At 48.7% G+C, this 24,372-nt stretch overlaps 1 protein-coding gene across 1 annotated transcript in view; it reads right to left on the bottom strand.

Annotated features, from left to right (window-relative positions):
* The window catches only part of glt8d2 (glycosyltransferase 8 domain containing 2), a 59,750-nt gene that overhangs the window by 10,743 nt on the left and 24,635 nt on the right, over positions 1 to 24,372 (bottom strand). The window contains exons 4-8 of the mRNA XM_070900042.1: positions 24,056 to 24,272; positions 13,787 to 13,904; positions 13,000 to 13,084; positions 10,239 to 10,351; positions 9,868 to 10,034 (exon numbers count right to left, since the gene is read on the bottom strand). Coding sequence (XP_070756143.1) covers positions 9,868 to 10,034; positions 10,239 to 10,351; positions 13,000 to 13,084; positions 13,787 to 13,904; positions 24,056 to 24,272 — 700 coding nt within the window. The remainder of the gene's footprint in view (positions 1 to 9,867; positions 10,035 to 10,238; positions 10,352 to 12,999; positions 13,085 to 13,786; positions 13,905 to 24,055; positions 24,273 to 24,372) is intronic.

Genomic DNA, 24,372 nt, shown 5'->3' with positions numbered 1-24,372 from the left:
TATACGGCCCAGAAACCGGCCACTCGGCCCAACCAGTCCATGCCGACGTTTATGCTCCACTCGAGCCTCCTCCCGTCTTTCCTCATCTAAATCTATCAGCATAACCCTCTATTCCCTTAAATACATCGATACTATTCGCCTCAACCCCTCCCTGTGGCAGCGAGTTCCACATTCTCACCGCTCTCTGAGTAAAGAAGTTTCTCCTGAATTCCCCATTGGATTTATATCGATGACCCCTAGTTATACTCTTCCCCACAAGTGGAAACATTCTCTCTGTATCCACTCCATCAAAACCCTTCATCATTTCAAAAACCTCTTAGGTCACTCAGACGTTTCTTTTAAAGAGAAAAGAGAAGGGGCTGGATTTTCGTGAGGTTTGCGATCGGGTTTTCACCATGATTTGACCCTCCGAGGCGAAAGCCTGGGCAGGATCCTCGAGTACCTGTCAGCGGCGGCGATGGGACGTACCACCGGGAAGAGGTGCGCCGACGTGTAACGCCGCGGATTGCATTTACATCGGACTTTCGACACTCTCCCGAACCATACGCCGTGCCCAGAATACCGACAGGTTTAGTCCTGCCAGCAGCGGTAAGTATGAAAACCTGCAAAAAAGGGTATTGTGTTCCTAACACAGATGAGACTGCACACAGGGAGGTTAAAGGAACAGTGACCTCAGTCTTTATTAAGACACTCCAGAGTGAGGAACAGGCCTTAGGGGCCGGCTTATATACAGTGCTCCCAAGGGATGCTGGGATCCCTTGGGACTTCAGGGGATGCGCTCCCTGGTGGCGGAACATGGGAGTGCATGTTTTACAGATACACATCACTTTCCCCCCCCCCCCCCCCCCCCAAAAAGCCAAAGTGAAAACTATTTACAAGGTGAGGCGGTCGGGTGCCTTTCTTTCCCTGGTGGACCGCCTCGGTACAAATGTCTGTTCTGGTGTGTTGGCTGTGCCCTCGCTGGGCTGGCGTGTTGTTGGCCCTGCAGGGCTGCTGGGTGAGCCTGGCCTTGCTGGGCTGTTGGGCGTGATGGGTTCGATTTCCTGGTCCGGGGTGGTGTCGTTGATCCTTTGGGTGTGTGTTGTGGGCTCGAAAAAGGTGGTGTCTGCTGTGGGTTGTTCAGGGCAGTCTGTGAACCGCAGCCTCGCTTGGTCCAGGTGCTTTCTGCAAATTTGTCCATTGTCTAGTTTGACTACAAACACCCTACTCCCTTCTTTAGCTATCACCGTGCCCGCGATCCACTTGGGACCATGTCCATAGTTTAGCACATACACATGGTCATTCAGATCAATTTCCCGTGACACAGTGGCGTGACCATCGTTTACATTTTGTTGCTCCCGCCTGCTCTCTACCTGATCATGCAGGTTGAGGTGAACCAGCGAGAGTCTGGTCTTTAAGTGTCCTTTTCATGAGTAGCTCAGCCGGGGGCACCCCTGTGAGCGAGTGGGGTCTCGTGCGGTAGCTGAGCAGTACTCGGGACAGGCGGGTTTGGAGTGAGCCTTCTGTGACTCGTTTAAGGCTCTGTTTGATGGTTTGTACTGCCCGCTCTGCCTGCCCATTGGAGGCTGGTTTAAACGGGGCCGAGGTGACATGTTTGATCCCATTGCGGGTCATGAATTCTTTAAATTTGGCACTGGTGAAACATGGCCCATTGTCACTGACCAGTATGTCAGGCAGGCCGTGGGTGGCCAACATGGCCCTCAGGCTTTCAATGGTGGCGGTGGCGATGCTTCCCGACATTATTTCACATTTAATCTATTTTGAAAAAGCATCCACCACCACCAGGAACATTTTACCGAGAAACGGGCCTGCATAGTCGACATGGATCCTCGACCATGGTCTGGAGGGCCAGGACCACAAACTTAGTGGTGCCTCTCTGGGCGCGTTGCTCAACTGAGCACACACGCTGCATTACCGTACACAGGACTCTAAGTCAGAGCCGATACCGGGCCACCACACGTGGGATCTGGCTATCGCTTTCATCATTACTATACCCGGGTGTGTGTTGTGGAAATCCGAGATGAATGTCTCCCTGCCCTTTTTTGGTAGCACTACGCGGTTACCCCACAACAGGCAGTCTGCCTGAATGGACAGCTCGTCCTTTTGCCGCTGGAACGGCTTGATTAGCTCTTGCATTTCAACGGGGATACTGGCCCAGCTCCCATGTAGTACACAGTTTTTTACTAGGGACAGCAGAGGATCTTGGCTGGTCCAAGTCCTAATCTGGCGGGCCGTGACAGGTGATTTATCATTTTCAAACGCTTCCATGACCATCAACAAGTCTGCGGGCTGCGCCACCATCAACAAGTTTGCAGTCTGCGCCATTTCCACCCCCGTGGTGGGCAATGGTAGCCGACTGAGAGCATCCGCACAGTTCTCGGTACCTGGCCTGTGGCGGATGGTATAGTTATACGCTGATAGCGCGAGTGCCCACCTTTGTATGCGGGCTGAGGCATTAGTATTTATCCCCTTGTTTTCAGCGAACAGGGATGGGAGGGGCTTGTGATCGGTTTCCAGCTCAAATTTGAGGTTAAACAGGTACTGATGCATTTTCTTTACCCCGAACATACACGCTAATGCCTCTTTCTCAATCATGTTGTAGGACCTCTTGGCCTTAGACAAGCTCCTGGAGGCATAGGCGACAGGTTGCAACTTCCCCACAACGTTAGCTTGTTGTAATACACACCCGACTCCATACGACGACACGTCACATGCTAGCACAAGTCTTTTATACGGGTTATACAATACAAGCAGCTTGTTGGAGCATAAAATGTTTCTGGCTTTCTCAAAAGCAATTACTTGTTTATTTTCCCCATACCCAGTTCTCACCTTTACGCAATAACACATGTAGGGGCTCTAATAGGGGGTTTAACCCCGGTAGTAAGTTACCAAAATAGTTGAGTCCCAGGAACGACCGCAGCTCCGTGACGTCCTGTGGTCTGGGCACGTTCCTGATAGCCTCTGTCTTGGCGTCTGTGGGCCGAATGCCGCCCGCCGCGATCTTTCTCCCCAAAAACTCCACTTCTCTTGCCATGAAGTCGCATTTTGACCTCTTCAGCCGCAGCCCTACGCGACCCAGTTGCTGGAGGACCTCCTCCAGGTTTTGTAGGTGCTCGGCGGTGTCCCGACCCGTGACCAATATGTCATAAGAACATAAGAACATAAGAATTAGGAACAGGAATAGGCCATCTAGCCCCTCGAGCCTGCTCCGCCATTCAACAAGATCATGGCTGATCTGGTCGTGGACTCAGCTCCACTTACCCTCCCGCTCCCCGTAACCCTTAATTCCCTTATTGGTTAAAAATCTATCTATCTGTGACTTGACAACATACAATGAGCTAGCCTCAACTGCTTCCTTGGGCAGAGAATTCCACAGATTCACAACCCTCTGGGAGAAGAAATTCCTTCGCAACTCGGTTTTAAATTGGCTCCCCCATATTTTGAGGCTGTGCCCCCTAGTTCTAGTCTCCCCCACCAATGGAAACAACCTCTCTGCCTCTATCTTGTCTATCCCTTTCATGATTTTAAATGTTTCTATAAGATCACCCCTCATCCTTCTGAACTCCAAGGAGTAAAGACCCAGTCTACTCAATCTATCATCATAAGGTAACCCCCTCATCTCCGGAATCAGCCGAGTGAATCGTCTCTGTACCCCTTCCAAAGCCAGTATATCCTTCCTTAAGTAAGGTGACCAAAACTGCACGCAGTACTCCAGGTGCGGCCTTACCAATACCTTATACAGTTGCAGCAAGACCTCCCTGCTTTTGTACTCCATCCCTCTCGCAATGAAGGCCAACATTTCATTTGCCTTCCTGATTACCTGCTGCACCTGCAAACTAACCTTTTGGGATTCATGCACAAGGACCCCCAGGTCCCTCTGCACCACAGCATGTTGTAATTTCTCCCCATTCAAATAATATTCCCTTTTACTGTTTTTTTTCCCCAAGGTGGATGACCTCATACTTTCCCACATTGTATTCCATCTGCCAAACCTTAGCCCATTCGCTTAACCTATCCAAATCTCCTTGCAGCCTCTCTGAGTCCTCTACACAACCCGCTTTCCCACTAATCTTAGTGTCATCTGCAAATTTTGTTGCACTACACTCTGTCCCCTCTTCTAGGTCATCTATGTATATTGTAAACAGTTGTGGTCCCAGCACCGATCCCTGTGGCACACCACTAACCACTGATTTCCAACCGGAAAAGGACCCATTTATCCCGACTCTCTGCTTTCTGTTCGCCAGCCAATTCTCTATCCATGCTAATACATTTCCTCTGACTCCACGTACCTTTATCTTCTGCAGTAACCTTTTGTGTGACACCTTATCGAATGCCTTTTGGAAATCTAAATACACCACATCCATTGGTACACCTCTATCCACCATGCTCGTTATATCCTCAAAGAATTCCAGTAAGTTAGTTAAACATGATTTCCCCTTCATGAATCCATGCTGCGTCTGCTTGATTGCACTATTCCTATCCAGATGTCCCGCTATTTCTTCCTTAATGATAGTTTCAAGCATTTTCCCCACTACAGATGTTAAACTAACCGGCCTATAGTTACCTGCCTTTTGCCTGCCCCCTTTTTTAAACAGAGGCGTTACATTAGCTGCTTTCCAATCCGCTGGTACCTCCCCAGAGTCCAGATAATTTTGGTAGATTATAACGAATGCATCTGCTATAACTTCCGCCATCTCTTTTAATACCCTGGGATGCATTTCACCAGGACCAGGGGACTTGTCTACCTTCAGTCCCATTAGCCTGTCCAGCACTACCCCCCTAGTGATAGTGATTGTCTCAAGGTCCTCCCTTCCCACATTCCTGTGGCCTGCAAATTTTGGCATGGTTTTTGTGTCTTCCACTGTGAAGACAGAAGCAAAATAATTGTTTAAGGTCGTCCTGAAAAATCACTGTGTGGTGCCGACTTGAGTAGGCTCTCCATGTTTCTCTGGATGATCGCTGCAGCCGACCGAATTCCAAATGGGCATCTGTTGTAGATGAACAGTCCCTTGTGCGTGTTGATGCAGGTGAGGCCCTTCGAAGACTCCTCCAGCTCCTGCGTCATGTAGGCCAAAGTCAGGTCAAGCTTGGTGAACGTCTTGCCTCCTGCCAGCGTCGCAAATAGGTCGTCTGCCTTCGGTAGCGGGTATTGGTCCTTAGCGAGAAACAATTAATAGTTACTTTATAATCGCCACAAATCCTGACCGTGCCATCACTTTTGAGTACTGGAACAATCGGGCTGGCCCATTCACTGAATTCCACTGGGGAGATGATGCCCTCGCGTTGCAGCCTGTCCAGCTCGATTTCCACTCTCGCCCTCATCATGTGAGGTACCGCTCGCGCCTTGTGGTGAATGGGTCGTGCCTCTGGGACCAATTGGATCTGCACCTTTGCCCCGGAAAAGTTTCCAATGCTTGGCTCAAAAAGGGAAGGAAATTTGTTAAGATTCTGGGTACATGAGGCCTCATCGACATGTGATAGCGCTTATGAACATTGCTAGCACTTGTGTGCTGAGAGATTTGTTTGGTGTTATCGCTGGTGGACATAAACACCTGTGCTATCGCAATGGCCTTACTGAGGGTTGGTGTCTCTACAGTCAAAAGTTTTCGTAGGATAGTCTCGTGGTCAATGCCCAGTACAAAAAAGTCTCTGAGCACTTGCTCCAGGTAGCCATCAAACTCACATTGTCCTGCAAGTCGTCTTAGCTCGGCGACGTAGCTCGCCACTTCCTGACCTTCAGATCGCTGGCACGTGTAGAACCGATACCTCGCCATCAACACGCTCTCCCTCGGGTTACAATGCTCCTGAACCAGTGTACACAGCTCCTCATACGACTTATCTGTGGGTTTCACTGGAGCCAGAAGATTCTTCATGAGGCTGTAGGTCGGTGCCCCACAGACTGTGAGGAGGACCGCTCTCCTTTTTGCAGCGTTTCCTTCTCCGTCCAGCTCGTTGGCTACAAAGTACTGGTCTAGCCGTTCGACATAGGCTTCCCAGTCCTCACCCTCTGAGAACTTCTCCAGGATGCCCACAGTTTGCTGAACCTTTGCGTTGGATTCGTATACTCGTCGCCAGTTGTTGTGTTCCTAACACAGATGAGGCTGCACACAGGGAGGTTAAAGTAACAGTGACCTCAGTCTTTAATAAAACACTCCAGAGTGAGGAACAGACCTTAGGGGCCGGCTTATATACAGTGCTCCCAAGGGATGCTGGGATCCCTTGGGACTTCAGGGGATGAGCTCCCTGGTGGCGGAACATGGGAGTGCATGTTTTACAGATAATACACAACAAAAGGTATGTTAAAGTTTTTATTGTTTAATTGTTTTTCAGCGATTCGATAGATAAGGGTCTTGTAAATGTTTTGGGAATTTTTTTGTTTCCCCCTCCCAAGGCCCCTCTCAGCGCTCCCAGCCTTGAACTAAAGTTGCCGAAACTCTCAGTTTGCGCCACGAATGCTTGTGCACCACCTCCTTTAACGATGCCGTAAAGGCCGAAAGTTCGGGCTAAAAACGGTAGCGCAGCAAAAACGGTAAGTTTCATGTTTCGATACCGTTTCCGCTGAAAAACCCCAAAAGCCGAAAATCTGGCCCCCAGATTGTTCATCATTTCCTGATGGGTATACCCTCTGGTATCATCTTTGTAAATCTTATTTGCACCTCTCCAGTGCCTCTATATCCTTTTTATTATATGGCGACCAGAACTGTACACACTACTCCCCAGTGTGTACCAAGGTCTACTTTTCAATTCAATCCCTTTAGAAATAAACCCTAGTGATTGGTTTGCTTTTTATGGCCTTGCTAACCCGTCGAAACGTTTAGTGATTTGTGTATTTGTATCTGGATCCCTTTGCTCCTCTACCCTGTTTAGATTCATATTTTCCAAGTAATATGTGACCTCCTTATTTTTCTTAGCAAAATGTAATACCTCACATTTCTCTGTGTTGAATTTAATTTGTCAATGATGTGCCCATTCTTTAAGTTTATTAATGTCTTGTAATGTGTTGCAGTCCTCAGTATTGACCATTGCCCCCCAATGTGGTGTCAGCCGCAAATTTAGAAATTATGTTTTTAATTGCAAAGTCTAAATTGTTAATATAAATTGTGATTGACAGTAGTCCCAGCACGGATCTTTCTGCCCACCTTCTGCCACTGTTAATTGCTACCCTTTAACCCTACTCTGCATTGAAGCCGGCTAGCTATCCATTTTGCTACTTGTCCCCTGACCCCGCATTCCCTGACCTGGGGTAGAATCGGCCTGCCACTTGTGTCTGGCTGCTCCAGGTAAGAAAATTGCTGCTCCTCCAGCAAGTAAACAAATGTGAATTCTAATGGCTATACTACTGCGCACCAATTATCACCAAATAAAAATGCTTTCAGTGCATCAATGCAACAAGAGAAAACAAATGGGATTCAACCTATGAGATGTCTCCATTACTATGTCTTACACTGTGGGCTCGTTCCTTGGGTTAAAGTGAAAGAGGAAACAGCTGTTAAAACAAAAATTGTGATTGGTAGCCCTGAGTCAGAAAAGTTACCTTTAACCCAGTGACAGACAAAGCACGATAGAGAAAACTGGATCGATTTGGAGAGGAAGAAACAAGCCCTGGATTAAAGCAGAATGAAGAGTTACTGATCAGGCATACAGTAAGATTCAGCCCTTAGCCAATAGTGGCCAATCCCTTTCCTGGGTGGCTCCGATTGGATGGTTATAAGCTAAAAGTGCAGAAGTAACTTGACCTACAGACAGACCTGTGTTCATGAACATCCAACAACTGCATCACAAATGTTTCAATTGGGATTTATTTTCTAAATAGTTCAACAAATCCCTGTGCATCTGTGCTTGAGTTGTATCGAGAGAAAACTGTAAGAAAATGAAAATAGTATTGCCTGACAGGGATCCCAGCTTTGAGCTATGGTCTCTACCACAGGCCCTGGCACTTTGACCATGGATATAATTTGATGCAGTGCATGCTTTCACTCTAGACGGGCTGCACAACCTATACCTACTCATAAGTAAAATATTGCGTCTGCGAACATTTCCTATCAACTTTTCCCATTGTCGCTCTTTATGTCCGCTTTTATAATGGGAAGTGACTATGTAAAACTTGTCATGCTGTAATTACCCAAAGTTTTTGCACCATCGACAAGACACAAGTCAGGAGTGTGATGGAACACTCTCCACTTGCCTGGATGAGTGCAGCTCCAACAACACTCGAGAAGCTCGACACCATCCAGGCCAAAGCAGCCCACTTCACTGGCTCCCCATCCACCACCTTCAACACTCACTCCCTCCACCACCGGCGCACCGTGGCTGCAGTGTGTACCATCTACAAGATGCACTGCAGCAACTTGCCAAGGCTTCTTCGGCAGCACCTCCCAAACCCACGACCTCTACCACCTAGAAGGACAAGGGCAGCAGGTGCATGGGAACACCACCACCTCCACGTTCCCCTCCCAGTCACACACCATCCTGACTTGGAAATATATCGGCCGTTCCTTCATCGTCGCTGGGTCACAATCCTGGAACTCCCTCCCTAACAGCACTGTGGGAGCACCTTCACCACACGGACTGCAGCGGTTCAAGAAGGCGGCTCACCACCACCTTCTCAAGGGGCAATTAGGGACTGGCAATAAATGCCGGCCTGGCCAGCGACCCCCACATCCCAGGAACTAATAAAAATCAAATGACATCCTTTCCCCAGCATAGCTGCTGCAGCATTACCACTGGTCGACAGTGTCATTACAGCAGGACAAGTTTACATCGGAGTTTCCAGTATAAATGTGCACATACGAATTTATAATAAGAGTGCAGAAATTAGGCTGGGGTCTGTGTATCCTGGTCCAATTAATCCCTAACCCTAACCCTGCAATTTACTCATCTCACATGAATCTGCTGACATTATCTGAGGCACAACCCCCTCCCCTAAAGGTTCACTAGCCCTTACAAAGAAAAATATAGACATTGTTTTATCATAGAATCATAGAAATTTACAGCACGGAAGGAGGCCATTCGGCCCATCGTGTCTGCGCCAGCCAACAAAGAGCTACCCAGCCTAATCCCACTTTCCAGCTCTTAGTCCGAAGCCTTCAAGTGCATATCCAAGTACTTTTTAAATGTGGTGAGGGTTTCTGCCTCTACCACCTTTTCAGGCAGTGAGTTCCACACCCCCACCACCCTCTGGGTGAAAATATTTCCCCTCAAATCCCCTCTAAACCTCCCCCTAATTACTTTAAATCTATACCCCCTGATTGTTGACCTCTCTGCTAAGGGAAATAGATCCTTCCTATCCACTCTATCCAGGCCCCTCATAATTTTATACACCTCAATAAGGTCTTCCCTCAGCCTCTTCTGTTCCAAAGAAAACAACCCCAGCCTATCCAATCTTTCCCCATCGCTAAAATTCTCCAGTCCAGGCAACATCCTCGTAAATCTCAACAACAACAACTTTTATATTTATATAGCGACTTTAACATAGTAAAATGTCCCAAGATGCTTCACAGCAGTGTTATAAGACAAAACAGATAAATGTGACACCAAGCCACAAAAGAAGAAATTACGGCAGATGACCAAAAGCTTGGTCAAAGAGGTAGGTTTTAAGGAGCATCTTAAAGGAGGAAAGAGAGGCGGAGGGGTTTAGGGAGGGAGTTCCAGAGCTTGGGGCCCAGGCAACAGAAGGCACGGCCACCGATGGTGGAGCGATTATAATCAGGGATGCTCCAGAGGGCAGAATTAGAGGAGCAGACACTTCTCCCATGCACCCTCTCTAGCGCAATCACATCTTTCCTGTAATGTGATAATCGGACCTGCACGCAGTACTCCAGCTGCGGCCTAATCAGTGAGTTATATGCGAGGAACATCACAACTTACTCTACGTTTGCGACCAGCCATTTCTCCAACTGCTTCGTAATCCACTGCCGTTTCCATTCTGTAACATTTGCAATAAACACACCCACGTTGAAGGAGCATGTGGTGGGATTTATGCCCAGCGCTCTCACTGTTGCCTTCCGATAATCCAAATGTCCCATATATGTGGTCTGGAAAGAAAATAAACGATTTGTAGCTACATTTCTTTCTAGAATGAATTTGACGGGACGGAGAGGGAGGGGCGGAATCATAGATTGCAACAAATCTTTCAGCGATAAAAACATGTAAATTAAAGGAAGCAGTTCTTTGGTATAAAGGTACGTTTTGACTATAGGCACATGCTTTACGATTACCGATCAGATTACAGGAGTCACCTGCATTCCCATACTCCTAACCATCTCGTGGGTTGAGGTCAGATCACAATCCATTGAGAAGGCAGCAGCGTGGCCAGGGCTCAGGATGGTGTTGTACAAGTCCTGGATATCACCTGTGGTTAAAACCAGTCCACATTTCAAACAACGAGGTGTGACCACAACAATCGTCAGCAGTCTAACAAAACACATTTGGCAATCACTGCATTCTGACAGCAGGGCAGAATAATTAGAGAAACAAAACAGAAAGAACTTGTTCAGAATTGCACACGCAATCCTTGCAGTGCTTCTACTGAAAATAAACCAAAATTGTCGTGTGCTGGAATGTACAAAGGTGAGGATGTCTCTGTTGGTTCAAATGTGGAGCGCTGGAACTGCAATCTGTCCTCATAGCTGAGATTCTCCATTCCAGGTCCAGAATATATACCTACTTGATACAGAATATATGCTTTCATGTTGAATATACCGGCCTATGTTTCCATACTCAGAATCAGAATCATACCCGTGATGTAATGAACTTGAACAGACAAAACTCTCGGCCCACTGGGTCAGTTTGCCCCTGACCCTCAGGCCCTGAATCCGGCCGGCCCTGACTGCAGCACAGATGCACAATACCCTGGGCAAAATGGGGTAACAGTATGAGGACAGGTTGCATAGAATAGGCTTGTATTCCCTTGAGCATAGAACACTACGGGGTGATCTAATTAAACTGTTGAAGGCAATGACAGGATTTGATCGGGTAGATAGAGAAACCATTTTGTCTGGTGGGGGAGCCCAGGAAACACGTGCTCACACAAAGGGCCGTGGGAACCTGGAACTCTTCCCCCAAAGGCTGTTGAAAGGGTCAATTGAAAATGACAAAACTGAGATTGATTGATTTTTTACTGGGTAATGTTATCAAGGGATGTGGAACCGAGGCGGGTAAACCCTCTGGGTCACTAATGCCCTTTAGGGAAGGAAATCTGCCGCCCTTACCCGGTTTGGCCGATACGTGACTCCAGACCCACAGCAATGTGGTTGCCTCTGAAATGGCCCAGCAAGACAACGTTGTACCAAACAGCAGCGACAAAGTCAGCGTTGTGGGAGTACCTTCACCACACGGACTGCAGAGGCTCAAGGAGGCGGCTCACCACCAAGCACCTTTTAAATGTGGTGAGGGTTTCTGCTCTATCACCCTTCCAGGCAGTGAGTTCCAGACCTCCACCACCCTCTGGGTGAAGAAGCTTCCCCTCAAATCCCCTCTAAATCTTCCACCAACTACTTTAAAACTATACCCCCTCGTAATAGACCCCTCCACCAAAGGAAATAGGCCCTTGCTATCCACTTTATCTCGGCCCCTCAAAATGTTATACACCTCAATGTATAACAATACCCACTCTTATCTACACGCTTCCCAAAGAAACATTGGGGAAGGTGCACTGAATATAGCACTACTGCCCCCTTTCAGACTAGGTTTCCAATCCACTTCTTCCAAACGATAAAACCGATTTGAAATCGACTCAGCCGTCAATGGCGATTATGGAAGGGCAATAAATGCCGGCCTTGCCAGCGATGTCCACATCTCGTGAACCAATAATTTTTTTTTAAAGATGCAGATCCATGATCTGATTGAATGGCGGAACAGGCTCGAGGGGCCAAATGGTCCCCTCCTGCTCCTATGATCCTCGAGTGCTGCTCTAGCTGTCAGAGGGTGCTCGAGTGCCCAGTGTCTGCAGCATGTAGAACCAGGCCAGCACTACCGAGGGCACTGACCATCGGGCTTCTGGCGTGTCAACCCACGCTGGCTGGTGAGGTATAGGTCCTCGGCGCTCCGTTTGTCACCCCAGAGCGGTGACAATGGCGGGGGTGGGGTGTTCTGGGCGGCCAGCCTCCAGTGCCCCGCGGCGATCCTCGTGTCGGGGATAGCGGTGACAATGGCGGGGGTGGGGTGTTCTGGGCGGGTGGCCAGACTCCAGCGCCCCATGGCGATCCTCGGGTCAGGTTTAGCGGTGACAATGGTGGGGGTGGGGTGTTCTGGGCGGGCGGTCAGCCCCGCGGTGATCCTCGGGTCGGGTTTAGCGGTGACAATGGTGGGGGTGAGGTGTTCTGGGCGGGCGGTCAGCCTCCAGCGCCCCACGGCGATCCTCGGGTCAGGTTTAGCGGTGACAATGGCGGGGGTGGGGTGTTCTGGGCGGGCGGTCAGCCCCGCGGCGATCCTCGGGTCCGGTTTAGCGGTGACGTGGAGCAGCACCGCCCGGTCGAGCTGTGCCCGGTGTACAACGCCCCTGGTCGCGACACTGGCGCGAGTTTGGACTCCCAGGGAAACGGGCGGGCCAACGATACAGACAGCGGAGAGGTGAGTAATGGGCTCCTGAGGGACATGCGATGGTTTTGTATTTTAATTTTTTTTTGCGATTTGTGTTGTGGTGGTGTGGACAATGTTTTGGGAATGTTTTTGTGGGATTTATTTTAGCTTTTCCCCCCCGCCCCAGGCGTCTCTGGGAGCGCTCCCGCCTCGGCTCTTTAGCTCGGGAGTTTCCCACCCTAGCACCCGAGAGAGGGGTACAACGCCTCCCTTAGCGCTGCGCCCCCTGACTCACGGCCCAGCTGCCCAATGTTACTGACAGAGGCGCAAACTGTTCCCGGGCGCTAACGTTCCCGGGCGCTAACGTTCCCGGGCGCTAACGTTCCCGGGCGCTAACGTTCCCGCCCCGAAATCAGCAAAGCCGAAAATCCAGTCCTAGCTTAGCACTGGTCCGAAAATCTTGACACCGGTAAAAAATACCTTGTATAATGACATCATCGTCCAGGTATATCACCTTTTCATGATCACGAATAAGATACGGAATGAAGTATCGGACAAAGTTGAGCTGAAACAGAACAACATTCTGTGAGAAGAAACATAAACAAAAAGAGTCACTTCGGTACTAATCAAGAGTTGCGAGTCCCGATAAATCTAACTGGTTTGCTGAGAAATATTATGCTTCAATCAGGATTTATACTTGGATCAGGAACACACCCACAATCGTCACCATCGAGACGGACATGGGCAGCGGGTCACACCAAGTACCATACCATCCCAAGTTACCCAGCAGTTATTTCCCCTTCCATTATTTATCCAATTCCCGGTTTGAAAGTTACAATTGAACCTGCTCCCATTGCCCTTTCAGGCAGCGCGTTCCCGATCACAACAACTCACTGCGTAGATAAATGTTTCCTCCTCTCCCTCGGGTTCTTTTGCCAATCACCTTAAATCTGTGTCCTCTGGTTACTGACCCTCCCGTCACTGGAGACAGTTTCTCCCTATTAACTATCAAAACCCTCCAGGATTTTGTAAAACGTCCCAAGTCACTTTGCAGGAGCGATTATCAAACAAAACTGGACACCGAGCGGCAGAAGGCGACATTAGGATAGGTCGGCTTCAAGCAGCATTTTAAAGCAATCTAGGAATCTACAAGCATACGCTCAGTCCACCCCCCTCCCTCTCTCCCTCACCCCTCCCTCCCCCTCCCCCCACCGCCACGCCCGAACCTCGAGGGAACCACTGCTCCCATGGAATCGCTCATACTCACGGGCTGCAGTAACTCGGGCCTAGCAGAATCAGGTCTCACTTTCCCTGTCAGTATGGCGGGATTGAATTCTATTACTTTGTACTGCGTGTCTTTCAGACTTGTACTCTCAATCCATTTGCTAATGGAGAAGGAGAAAAAATAAACTATCAATCAGGAAGAAAGATGATTTGGGAGGTGGTGGGGTGGAGGGTAAAAGGGATTCCCTCACACGATGCAAACAAGGGCCTTTGCTCCCCTCCAACACAACAGTTCCCCATTCCTCCCACCGAGCCAATCAGCAGAGACGCCAAGTCTCATTTTGTGTTGCGCTCAGAATCGTACGTCAAACAGCCATCAATTATTGACTATGTTTTTGAAAGTGCACTACTCTGTTAGAAGTTTCTTGTAATACCAACCCGAACATTTTATCCGCAGTGAACAGACTCCCATAAAACTGCTCAATGTCAACTTTAGTGACTAGCAACAGAGGCAATTGGGAAATGGTTTTAGAATCGGGATCAGGAATAACAGCATCTCTCAAAATTCACACTGGAGCTTGGAAGCTCAGGTACATTCCCCCCTGCCCCAGGCCCCCCCCACTCCCACCGCACCCCTCCCCCCACCCGTACCCCCTCCCCCACAGCCCCCTTCCCCTGCCCCCCCTTCCCCCCACTCCCACAGCCCCATTCCCCTCCCCCCCACTCCCACCGCGCCCCTCCCCCCACCCGTAACCCCTCCCCCACAGCCCCACTCCCACCGCGCCCCCTCCCCAACAGCCCCCTTCCCCTGCCCCCCTCCCCCCCACTCCCACTGCCCCCACATTGCGCCCCTCCCCTGCCCCCTCCCCCCCACGCACCGCGCCCCCTCCCCACACCCACCCACCCCTCCCCCGCCACCCGCCCCCTTCCTCCCCCACACCCTCCTCTCGCCCCCTCCCTCCCCTCCCAGTCTTCCCACACCCTTCCCCCATCCCCAGCCCCCTCCCCACGTCCCCTCCCCTCCCCCCCACTCCCTCCGTCCCACTCCCTCCCCCACACCCCTCCCCGCACCCCCCGCCACCGTCCCCCCCCTCCACCGTCCCCTCCCCCCACTCCCCCCGTCCCACTCCCTCCCCCACACCCCCCTCCACCGTCCCCCCGTCCCCCCGGTATTGTCCTTCTGAAGTCTAGGCCACTTGACTCGGTGATCTGACTTGCATTTCGGTTTGCTGTATGGAAGGACCCACTGCCACTTCGTATAGTTTCACCATCGGAAGTCAAGGAGCTGTCATTGGGTACAAAATGGGGCAGGATGGGGGTCATAAAAACATAAGAAATAGGAGCAGGAGTCGGCCATATGGCCCCTCGAGCCTGCTCCACCATTTAATACGATCATGGCTGATCCGATCATGGACTCAGCTCCACTTCCCCGCCTTATTCTGAACATCATCACCTGGGCAGCATTGTGCAGAGCAGAACGCCCCCCACGCCCCCTCCCCCGCGCCCCCACCAGTATAGTGCCCATCTGAATTTCATTCCATTGAAATCAGATTATATGGGATATACGGCACAGAAACAGGCCATTGGGCCCAACCAGTCCATGCTGGTGTTTATGCTCCTCCCGTCTTTCCCCATCTAAATCTATCAGCATAACCCTCTATTCCCTTCTCCCCCATACGCTTGTCCAGCCTCCCCTTAAATACATCGATACTATTCACCTCAACCCCTCCCTGTGGCAGCAAGTTCCACATTCTCACCGCTCTCTGGGTAAAGAAGTTTCTCCTGAATTCCCCATTGGATTTCTGGGTGACTATCTTATATTGATGGCCTCTAGTTATGCTCTTCCCCACAAGTGGAAGCATTCTCTCTGTATCCACTCCATGAAAACCTTTCATCATTTTAAAGACCTCTATTAGCTCACCCCTCGGCCTTCCCTTTTTAAGAGCAAAGAAATCCAGCCCGTTCATCCTTTCCTGATTTGTATACCTCGCATTTCTGGTATCGTCAGTGCAAATCTTTTTAGCACCCTTCAGCTAACTCTATGTCCCTTTTTTATAATATGACGACCAGAACCGTACGCAGTACTCCACGTGTGGTCTAACCCAGGTTCCATACATGTCATTTACATGTAATGCATGGTGCCAGGCACTTCATAGAATCAGAGAAATTTACAGCACAGAAGGAGGCCATTCAGCCGAAAGAGCTATCCAGCCTAATCCCACTTCCCAGCTCTCGGTCCGTAGCCCTGTAGGTTACGGCACTTTAAGTGCACATCCAGGTACTGTTTAAATGTGGTGAGGGTTTCTGCCTCTACCACCCTTTCAGGCAGTGAGTTCCAGACCCCCACCACCCTCTGGGTGAAAAAAGCTCTCCTGAACTCCCCTCTAAACCTTCTACCAATTACTTTAAATTATCTGGTTGTTGACCCCTCTGCTAAGGGAAATAGGTCCTTCCTATCCACTCTATCTCAGCCCCTCATAAGTCTCCATTCAGCCTCCTTTGTTCCAAAGAAAACAACCCCAGCCTATCCCACTCCAGAGACTTTGAACACAAAAATCTAGGCTGAAACTCCAGTGTAGTGCTGAGGGAGCGCTGCACTGTCAGAGGTGCCGTCTTTCGGATGAGAAGGAAAAGATGGCGTAAAAGATCCCATGGCACTATTTCGAAGAAGAGCAGGGGAGTTATCCCCGGTGTCCTCGGCCAATATTTATCCCTCAATCAACATAACAAAAAAAAAACAGATTATCTGGTCATTATCACATTGCTGTGTGTGGGAGCTTGCTGTGCGCAAATTGGCTGCCGCGTTTCCCACATTACAACAGTGACTACACTCTAAAAGTACTTCATTGGCTGTAAAGCGCTTTGAGACATCCGGTGGTCGTGAAAGGCGCTATATAAATGTAAATCTTTCTTCTTTCTTTCTATCCAATCTTTCCTCATAGCTAAAATTCTCCAATTGTGGCAACATCCTCAAAAAATCTCCTCTGTACCCTCTGCAGTGCAATCACATGGTAAGCCACTACTCTCATTCACACCATCAGGAGAGGCACAGAGCACAGGCCAGAAAATATTTCACAAGCAGCGAGGAAATCAAAAGTTAGCACCTGTCACTCTCTGTCACCATCACTGGTACTGGTACAGGAGGGGGATCGGAGGGTAAATGGAACACGGTGCATTCACAGTCAGTAAATGGCATGTACCATTAAAGGATATCGCAATTTTCTGTGTTCTTATTGCACCCTGTCAGATCAGTACCTTACACAGCCTTGGTTTTAGATCCTATCTGTACAGCAGAGGCAAGCCCTTTACTTTTTGTCTGATTTACAACTTTCTGTGTTAATTCAGGCCATTAATACTATGGTATTCACACTGTATATAACAACAAATTGTATTTATATAGCGCCTTTAACATAGTGAAACGTCCCAAGGTGCTTCACAGGAGTATCATGGGACAAAAAATTTGACACCGAGCCAAAAAAAGGAGAAATTAAGGCCGGTGAGCAAAAGCTTGGTCAAAGAAGAAGGTTTTAAGGAGCGTCTTGAAGGAAGAAAGATAGGCGGAGAGGTTTAGGGAGGGAGTTCCAGAGCTTGGAGCCCAGGCAACAGAAGGCACGGCCACCGATGGTGGAGCGATTATAATCGGGGATGCTCAAGAGGGCTGAATTAGAGGAGTGCAGAGATCTTGGGGGGCTATGGGGTTGGAGGAGATTACAGAGATAGGGAGGGGCAAGGCCATGGAGGGATTTGAAAACAAGGATGAGAATTTTGAAATCGAGACGTTGCTTAACCGGGAGCCAATGTAGGTCAGTGATGCTTGGGGTCACTAGGCACCAGGGGGCGCCACTGTTGGAGGGAGTTCCAGAGCTTGGGGCCCAGGCAACAGAAGGCACGCACACCAATGGTTGAGCGATTATAATCGGGGATGGTCAAGGGGGCAGAATTAGAGGATAGACAAGATAGAGGCAGAGAGGTCGTTTCCACTGGTCGGGGAGACTAGAACTCGGGGGCACAGCCTCAAAATATGGGGGAGCCAATTTAAAACCTAGTTGAGAAGGAATTTCTTCTCCCAGAGGGTTGTGAATCTGTGGAATTCTCTGCCCAGGGAAGCAGTTGAGGCTAGCTCATTGAATGTATTCAAGTCACAGATAGATAGATTTTTAACCAATAAGGGAATTAAGGGGAGCGGGCGGGTAAGTGGAGCTGAGTCCACGGCCAGATCAGCCATGATCTTGTTGAGTGGCGGAGCAGGCTCGAGGGGCTAGATGGCCTACTCCTGTTCCTAATTCTTATGTTCTTATGTCATCGGGCTGTATGCACGCGTGTGCGGACCCTGGTATATAAGTGCTGGCACCATGTCTTGTAGTCATCCCATGGCGCGAATAATGTGGACTAGGTTTACACCTGAGAGTTTACAACAACAAGTCTTTTGAGTCATTATATACATAACATTTGGCGACGAGATAACTTAAGAACCTTCGCATGCACAATGGGCACTATTGGTATTCTGGAGAGATTCGTGGATGGCGAGGATTGGACGGATTTTATCGACCACCTGGGTGAGTATTTCGTGGCCAACCACATGGCGGGAGACGATGACGCAGTTAGGCGCCGGGCGGGTTTCCTCACTGTTTGTGGTTCAAGAATATGTGGCCTTATGAAGAATCTGTTCTCGCCTGCACGTCCAATGGACAAAGAGTACGAGGATATGTGCGCTTTGGTACGTGAGCATCTCAAGCCAAACGAGGGAATCATCATCTCACGCTATCGTTTCTATACACATGGTCGTGCTGAGGGCCAGGATGTGTTGGGATTCGTTGCTGACCTGCGACGTCTGGCTGAGCCGTGTAAGTTCGGGAACGTGTTGGAAGACATGTTGCGAGATTTCTTCGTGATCGGCATCAACCATGATGTGATTCTCCGGAAGTTATTGGCCGAAGTGAAGCTGGGTTTGAGCAAGGCCATCACGACGACTGATGATAATTTGAGGCAGATATCATCGAAGAGTCGGAGCTCCACGGCAAGTACTGTAAACAAGATTGTGTCGTCTGGCAGAGCTGCTTATGACAGGGCCTACTCGACTGTTTGTGAAACCTGTAGCTGCTCAGAGTCCGCCAACTGGTACGAATCCGATTTCACCCGGTTGGCATTGTGGGGGCAATCATCGGCCTCATCAGTGTCAGTTTAAACAATATTCCTGTAATGGCTGTTCCAAAGTGGGGCATCTTCAGAGAATGTGCCCACAACTGAGCAAGCGTGCTGCTGCTCATCACATTGTTGATGATGACCAGTCTAGTGCTGGCCCGGATACATAACCCGGGGAGGAAGTGTACGGTCTGTATTCGTTCTTGGGAAAGAGCCAGCCGATAATGGTTAATGTGAAGCTGAATGGCGTGCCTGTATCAATGGAGCTGGACACGGGTGCAAGTCAGTCAATAATGAGTCAAAGGACATTCGACAAACTGTGGGACACTGAGGCTGTTAAGCCTAAGCTGAGTCCAGTCAATGCCAAGTTACGTACTTACATTAAGGAACTCATACCGGTGATTGGCAGTGCAGTAGTCAAGGTGTCATATGACGGTGTGGTTCAAGATCTACTATTATGGATTGTCCCAGGTAATGGTCCATCGCTGTTCGGCAGGAGTTGGCTCGAGAAAATCAAGTGGAACTGGAATGATATCAAAGCGTTGTCATCAGTGGATGACACTTCGTGTGCTCAAGTGTTGAAGACGTTTCTTTCTTTATTTGAACCGGGTATTGGTAATTTTACTGGAGCCAAGGTGCAGATTCACCTGGATTCTGATGCAAGGCCTGTCTATCACAAAGCTCGGTCTGTTCCCTACATGATGAGGGAGAAGGTTGAAATTGAGCTTGACAGATTCCAACGTGAAGGGGTCATATCACCGGTCGAGTTTAAAGAGTGGGCCAGTCCGATTGTTTCTGTGGTGAAGAGTGAGGGCACTGTCAGGATTTGTGGAGACTACAAGGTTACGATTAACTGATTTTCGAAACAGGATCAGTATCAGTTACCGATAGCTGATGACCTGTTCACCATGATAGCTGGTGGAAAGTCGCTCACTAAACTGGATCTGACATCGGCCTATATGACACAGGAGCTTGTCGACACTTCGAAGAAACTCACCTGCATCAACACCCATAAAGGACTGTTTGTACAACAAGTGTCCTTTTGGAATTTGTTCAGCTGCAACCATATTTCAGAGGAATATGGAAAGTTTACTGAAGTCCGTCCCTAGAACTGTCGTTTTTCAAGATGACATTCTGGTCACAGGTCATGACACTGCTGAACATCTGAACAACCTTGAGGAAGTTCTACATCGTCTGGACAAAGTGGGACTCAGGCTGAAGTGTGTCTTCATGGCTCCTGAAGTTGAATTCCTGGGGAGGAAGATTGCTGCTAATGGCATCAGACCCACTGATTTGAAAACCAAGGCCATCAAAAATGCACCCAGGCCTCAGAGTGTGATGGTGCTGCATTCATTCCTTGGGCTACTCAATTACTTCGGTAATTTCTTACCCGGATTGAGCACTTTACTAGAGCCACTGCACATACTGCTCAGTAAAGGCGACAACTGGGTCTGGGGTGTATCTCAAGATAGAGCCTTTGAGAAAGCTAAGAATCTGCTCTGTTCAAACAAGTTGCTTGTTCATTATGATCCATCTTGTATTGGCCTGTGATGCTTCATCATATGGGGTTGGCTGTGTACTCCAACAAGCAAATGAGTTGGGTAAGCTACAACCTGTTGTGTATGCTTCGAGAAGTCTGTCAAAAGTGGAAAGAACTTACAGTATGGTAGAGAAAGAAGCTTTGGCCTGTGTGTATGGGGTCAAAAAGATACATCAGTACATGTTTGATCTTCGCTTTGAACTTGAAACGGATCACAAGTCACTCCTTTCATTGTATTCGGAAAACAAAGGTATTAATAGCAATGCATCGTCCTGCATTCAGAGGTGGGCGTTGACATTGTCTGCCTATGATTATGTTATTTGTCACAGACCGGGTACTGAGAATCGTGCCAATGCACTGAGACGTCTGCCGTTGCCCACATCTGATATGGAGACACCTCAACCTGCAGATCTACTGTTAGTAATGGATGCTTTTGAGAGTGAAGGAGTGTAGGTACCCCTGTCACTGCTCAACAAGGTAGGATCTGGACCAGCCATGACCCTATTTTATCGGTTGTGAAACGTTGTGTCCTCAGTGGTGATTGGTCTACAATACCCATGGAGATGTGTGAGGAGACCAAACCTTACAACCGTCGCAAAGATGAACTGTCCATTCAGTCAGATTGTCTACTGTGGGGCAATCGTGTTGTCATGCCCAAGAGAGGCAGAGAAAAATTTGTACGTGAACTACATAGCACTCATCCTGGCATTGTCATGTTGAAAGCCATTGCCAGGGCTCATGATTGGTGGCTTGGAATTGACTCTGATCTGAAATCATGTGTGCCTCTGTGCAATACTTGCATGCAGCTAAGTAAAGCACCAGCGGAATCTCCGCTGAGTCTTTGGTCGTGGCCATCCAAACCATGGTTGAGGATATACATTGATTTTGCGGGCCCTTTCCTGGGAAAGATGTTTTTTGTTGTGGTGGATGCATATTCAAAGTGGATAGAGTGTTTTATTATGTCATCCAGTATGTCCACAGCTACATTGAGACCCTTTGTGTCATGTTTGCTACTCACAGTTTGCCTGACATTGTTGTGAGCGACAACAGATCAAGCAGAGCATGAAACGTATAACTCAGGGTTCACTGCAGACTCGTTTGTCACGTATATTGCTTAGTTACAGGACAAGACCTCACCCGCTTACTGGGGTCTCCCCTGCTGAACTACTGATGAAGAGAAATCACAAGGCCAAGCTCTTTCTTGTTCATCCCGATTTGAATGATCGTGTTGAAAACAGACGTCAAAGTCAGCAATTGTATCATGATCGTGCTGCTGTGTCACGTGATATCTCTGTCAACGATCCGGTTTATGTACTGAACTGTGGTCAAGATCCAAAGAGGATCGCAGCCAAGGAGGGTAACAAAGTGTTTATTGTCGAGCTCAAGAATGGGCAAACATGCAGGAAACATGTTCATCAAGTGAAACTTCGGCACACGGATGAACTGGAACCGTTTGAGGAAGATGCCGTCAGTGACCAACCAACCAATGTTCATTCATCAGAGGACTCTGCTGTCATTACTGAATCTGGACTTTCAGTCTCTAACATGGTCATCACCATCCCATCAGATCGGTTACTCAGCCTTCAGTCAGAACTGACTCAGAACACTCGCCCAGAACGGGAGTTGAACTGAGACGATCAACTCGTGAGCGGAAAGCCCCAGACAGTCTTAATTTGTAAAGAGACTGATACTAATATCTTGAAGGGGGATGTTGTTTTGTATTGATGCTTGGAGTCACTAGACACCAGGGGGCGCCACTGTCAGAGGTCATCAGGCTGTACGCGCGTGTGTGCGGGCCCTGGTATATAAGTGCTGGTACCATGTCTTGTAGTCACTTTGGGCGCGAATAAAGTGGACCAGGTTTACACCTGAGTGAGTTTAGAGCAACAAGTATTTTGCGCCATTATATACATAACAGGGGCCTAGGCAACAGAAGGCACAGCCACCAATGGTTGAGTGATTATAATCAGGGGATGCTCAGGAGGACAGAATTAGAGGAGTACAGATATCTCGGGGGGGATTGTGAGGCTGGAGGAGATTACAGAGATAGGGAGGAGCGAGGCCATGGAGGGATTTGTAAACAAGGATGAGAATTTTGAAATCAAGGCGTTGTTTAACCAGGAGCCAATGTAGGTCAGCGAGCACAGGGGGTGATGGGTGAGTGGGACTCGGTGCGAGTTAGGACACGGGCTGCCATGTTTTGGATCACCTCTAGTTTACGTCGGATAGAATGTGGGAGGCCAGCCAGGAGTGTGTTGGAATAGTTAAGTCTGGAGGTAACAGAGGCATGGATGAGGGCTTCAGCAGCAGATGAGCTGAGGCAGGGGCAGAGAAGGGCGATGTTACGGAGGGGGAAATAGGCACATTGCACCTGTTCAGGAACTGTAAGAATGCTTACAGATCTCAAGTTAAAGTTTGGGAGCTAGGACGGTTCTGACAGTGGTTAAGATTTTGACTTGCTTTGAAGTTTGCCCTAATTTTTAATATGGTAATTTCCACCTGCCTCAATTGAAAGGAAAACTAATGTTTAAAGAGTTAGATTATTTTTTAAATCGTCAGAACTGAAAGGTCATTGACCTGAAACGTTAACTCTGTCTCTCTTCACAGATGCTGCCTGACCCGCTGAGATTTCCAGCATTTCCTGATCTTATTTCAGATTCCAGCATCTGTAGTGTTTGGCTTTTAATTTTTTTTATGAAGACTTTGCACGCTTAAGCAAGATATGAATTTGTTGGGAGGTGGGTGGATATTGTTTTAACTCACATTCACTCCACCCGCGCTTAAAGGACGTTCCTCATCCAAGCCTTAAATTTAAACTCGGTGAATTCCCTTATATCCCTGCAGATACTGTACAAATTATTTAAAGTTATTATTTACTAGTAACATTTGGCAGTTTAACAATGCCTTTGTTTCCCTCTGTGATCATATAAAACCTAAATGTAGAAAATAAAATTACAGGTCGAAATTACAGAGCGTTCCAGCACAGAACCAGCCATTTGACACATCATGTCTGCCCCATTCATCTACTCCATGAGCCATCTCAGCATAACCTTCACCATTCCCCGTTTTCAAGTCACCCTCGAAGGACCTTTATGATCTCTGTTTTAGCCAGGGTTTCTGACAGAGGATTTTACATTCTAACCACCCTCTATGTAAAGACATTTTCTCCTAACGTCCATTTAAATAATTTCTTATTACACGTACAACCTCCGGGCCGAGTCCATGCCGGTTTTAGGGTCCTGCCGATTTCGGACCTTGCTATTGCTGTTCCTCTCCGATCCTCCCCTCCCGCCGCTCCTCACCGGCCCCCCGCCGCTCCTCACCGGCCCCCCGCCGCTCCTCACCGGCCCCCCGCCGCTCCTCACCGGCCCCCCGCCGATCCTCACCGGCCCCCCGCCGATCCTCTCTGCCCGCGGCCCCCCGGAGCTGCGTTTTTTACCGGTTCCCTCATCCCTTGCCGCCCAATGTCGCCAGCTTGACCGCCTCAAAAATGTCCGGTTTTCGGAATTCTGGATTTGGGATGCTGTACCTGTATCTTAAATTCGTGCCGTCACATCACCAATGGAAACAATCGATCGTTACTTCAGTGAAAGAAAGTTCTGAAATCGACAGTTATGACAAATACCTTACCTGAGATGAAGCAGGGATTCTCGGAGTGTAATGATGTAGAAGAAGATATTGCCGTTAGTGTTGCTGTAGATGCTGTTCATTGTTGCTATAGTTCCTCCCATTCGATCCTCCGCGGCACAAATTATAATCGGTATAATATCTTCTGCTGCAGCAGCAACATTACTCTGCTTCACTGTATGGACTGCACTGTGCACAGTTGAAGAATCAGGATTTTCAGCTGGACAGTAAAAGCACAAAATCAGTTTAAAGAAATGCAGAGATAGATAAACATTCACTTAATATTGACACAGAATTTTACAGCACAGAAACAGGCCATT

This window comes from Pristiophorus japonicus, chromosome 15, assembly GCF_044704955.1.
Source record: "Pristiophorus japonicus isolate sPriJap1 chromosome 15, sPriJap1.hap1, whole genome shotgun sequence".
Taxonomy (NCBI): domain Eukaryota; kingdom Metazoa; phylum Chordata; class Chondrichthyes; family Pristiophoridae; genus Pristiophorus; species Pristiophorus japonicus.
The sequence above is the reverse complement of the archived record's forward strand: the minus strand, read 5'-3'. Positions and strand labels throughout refer to the sequence as shown.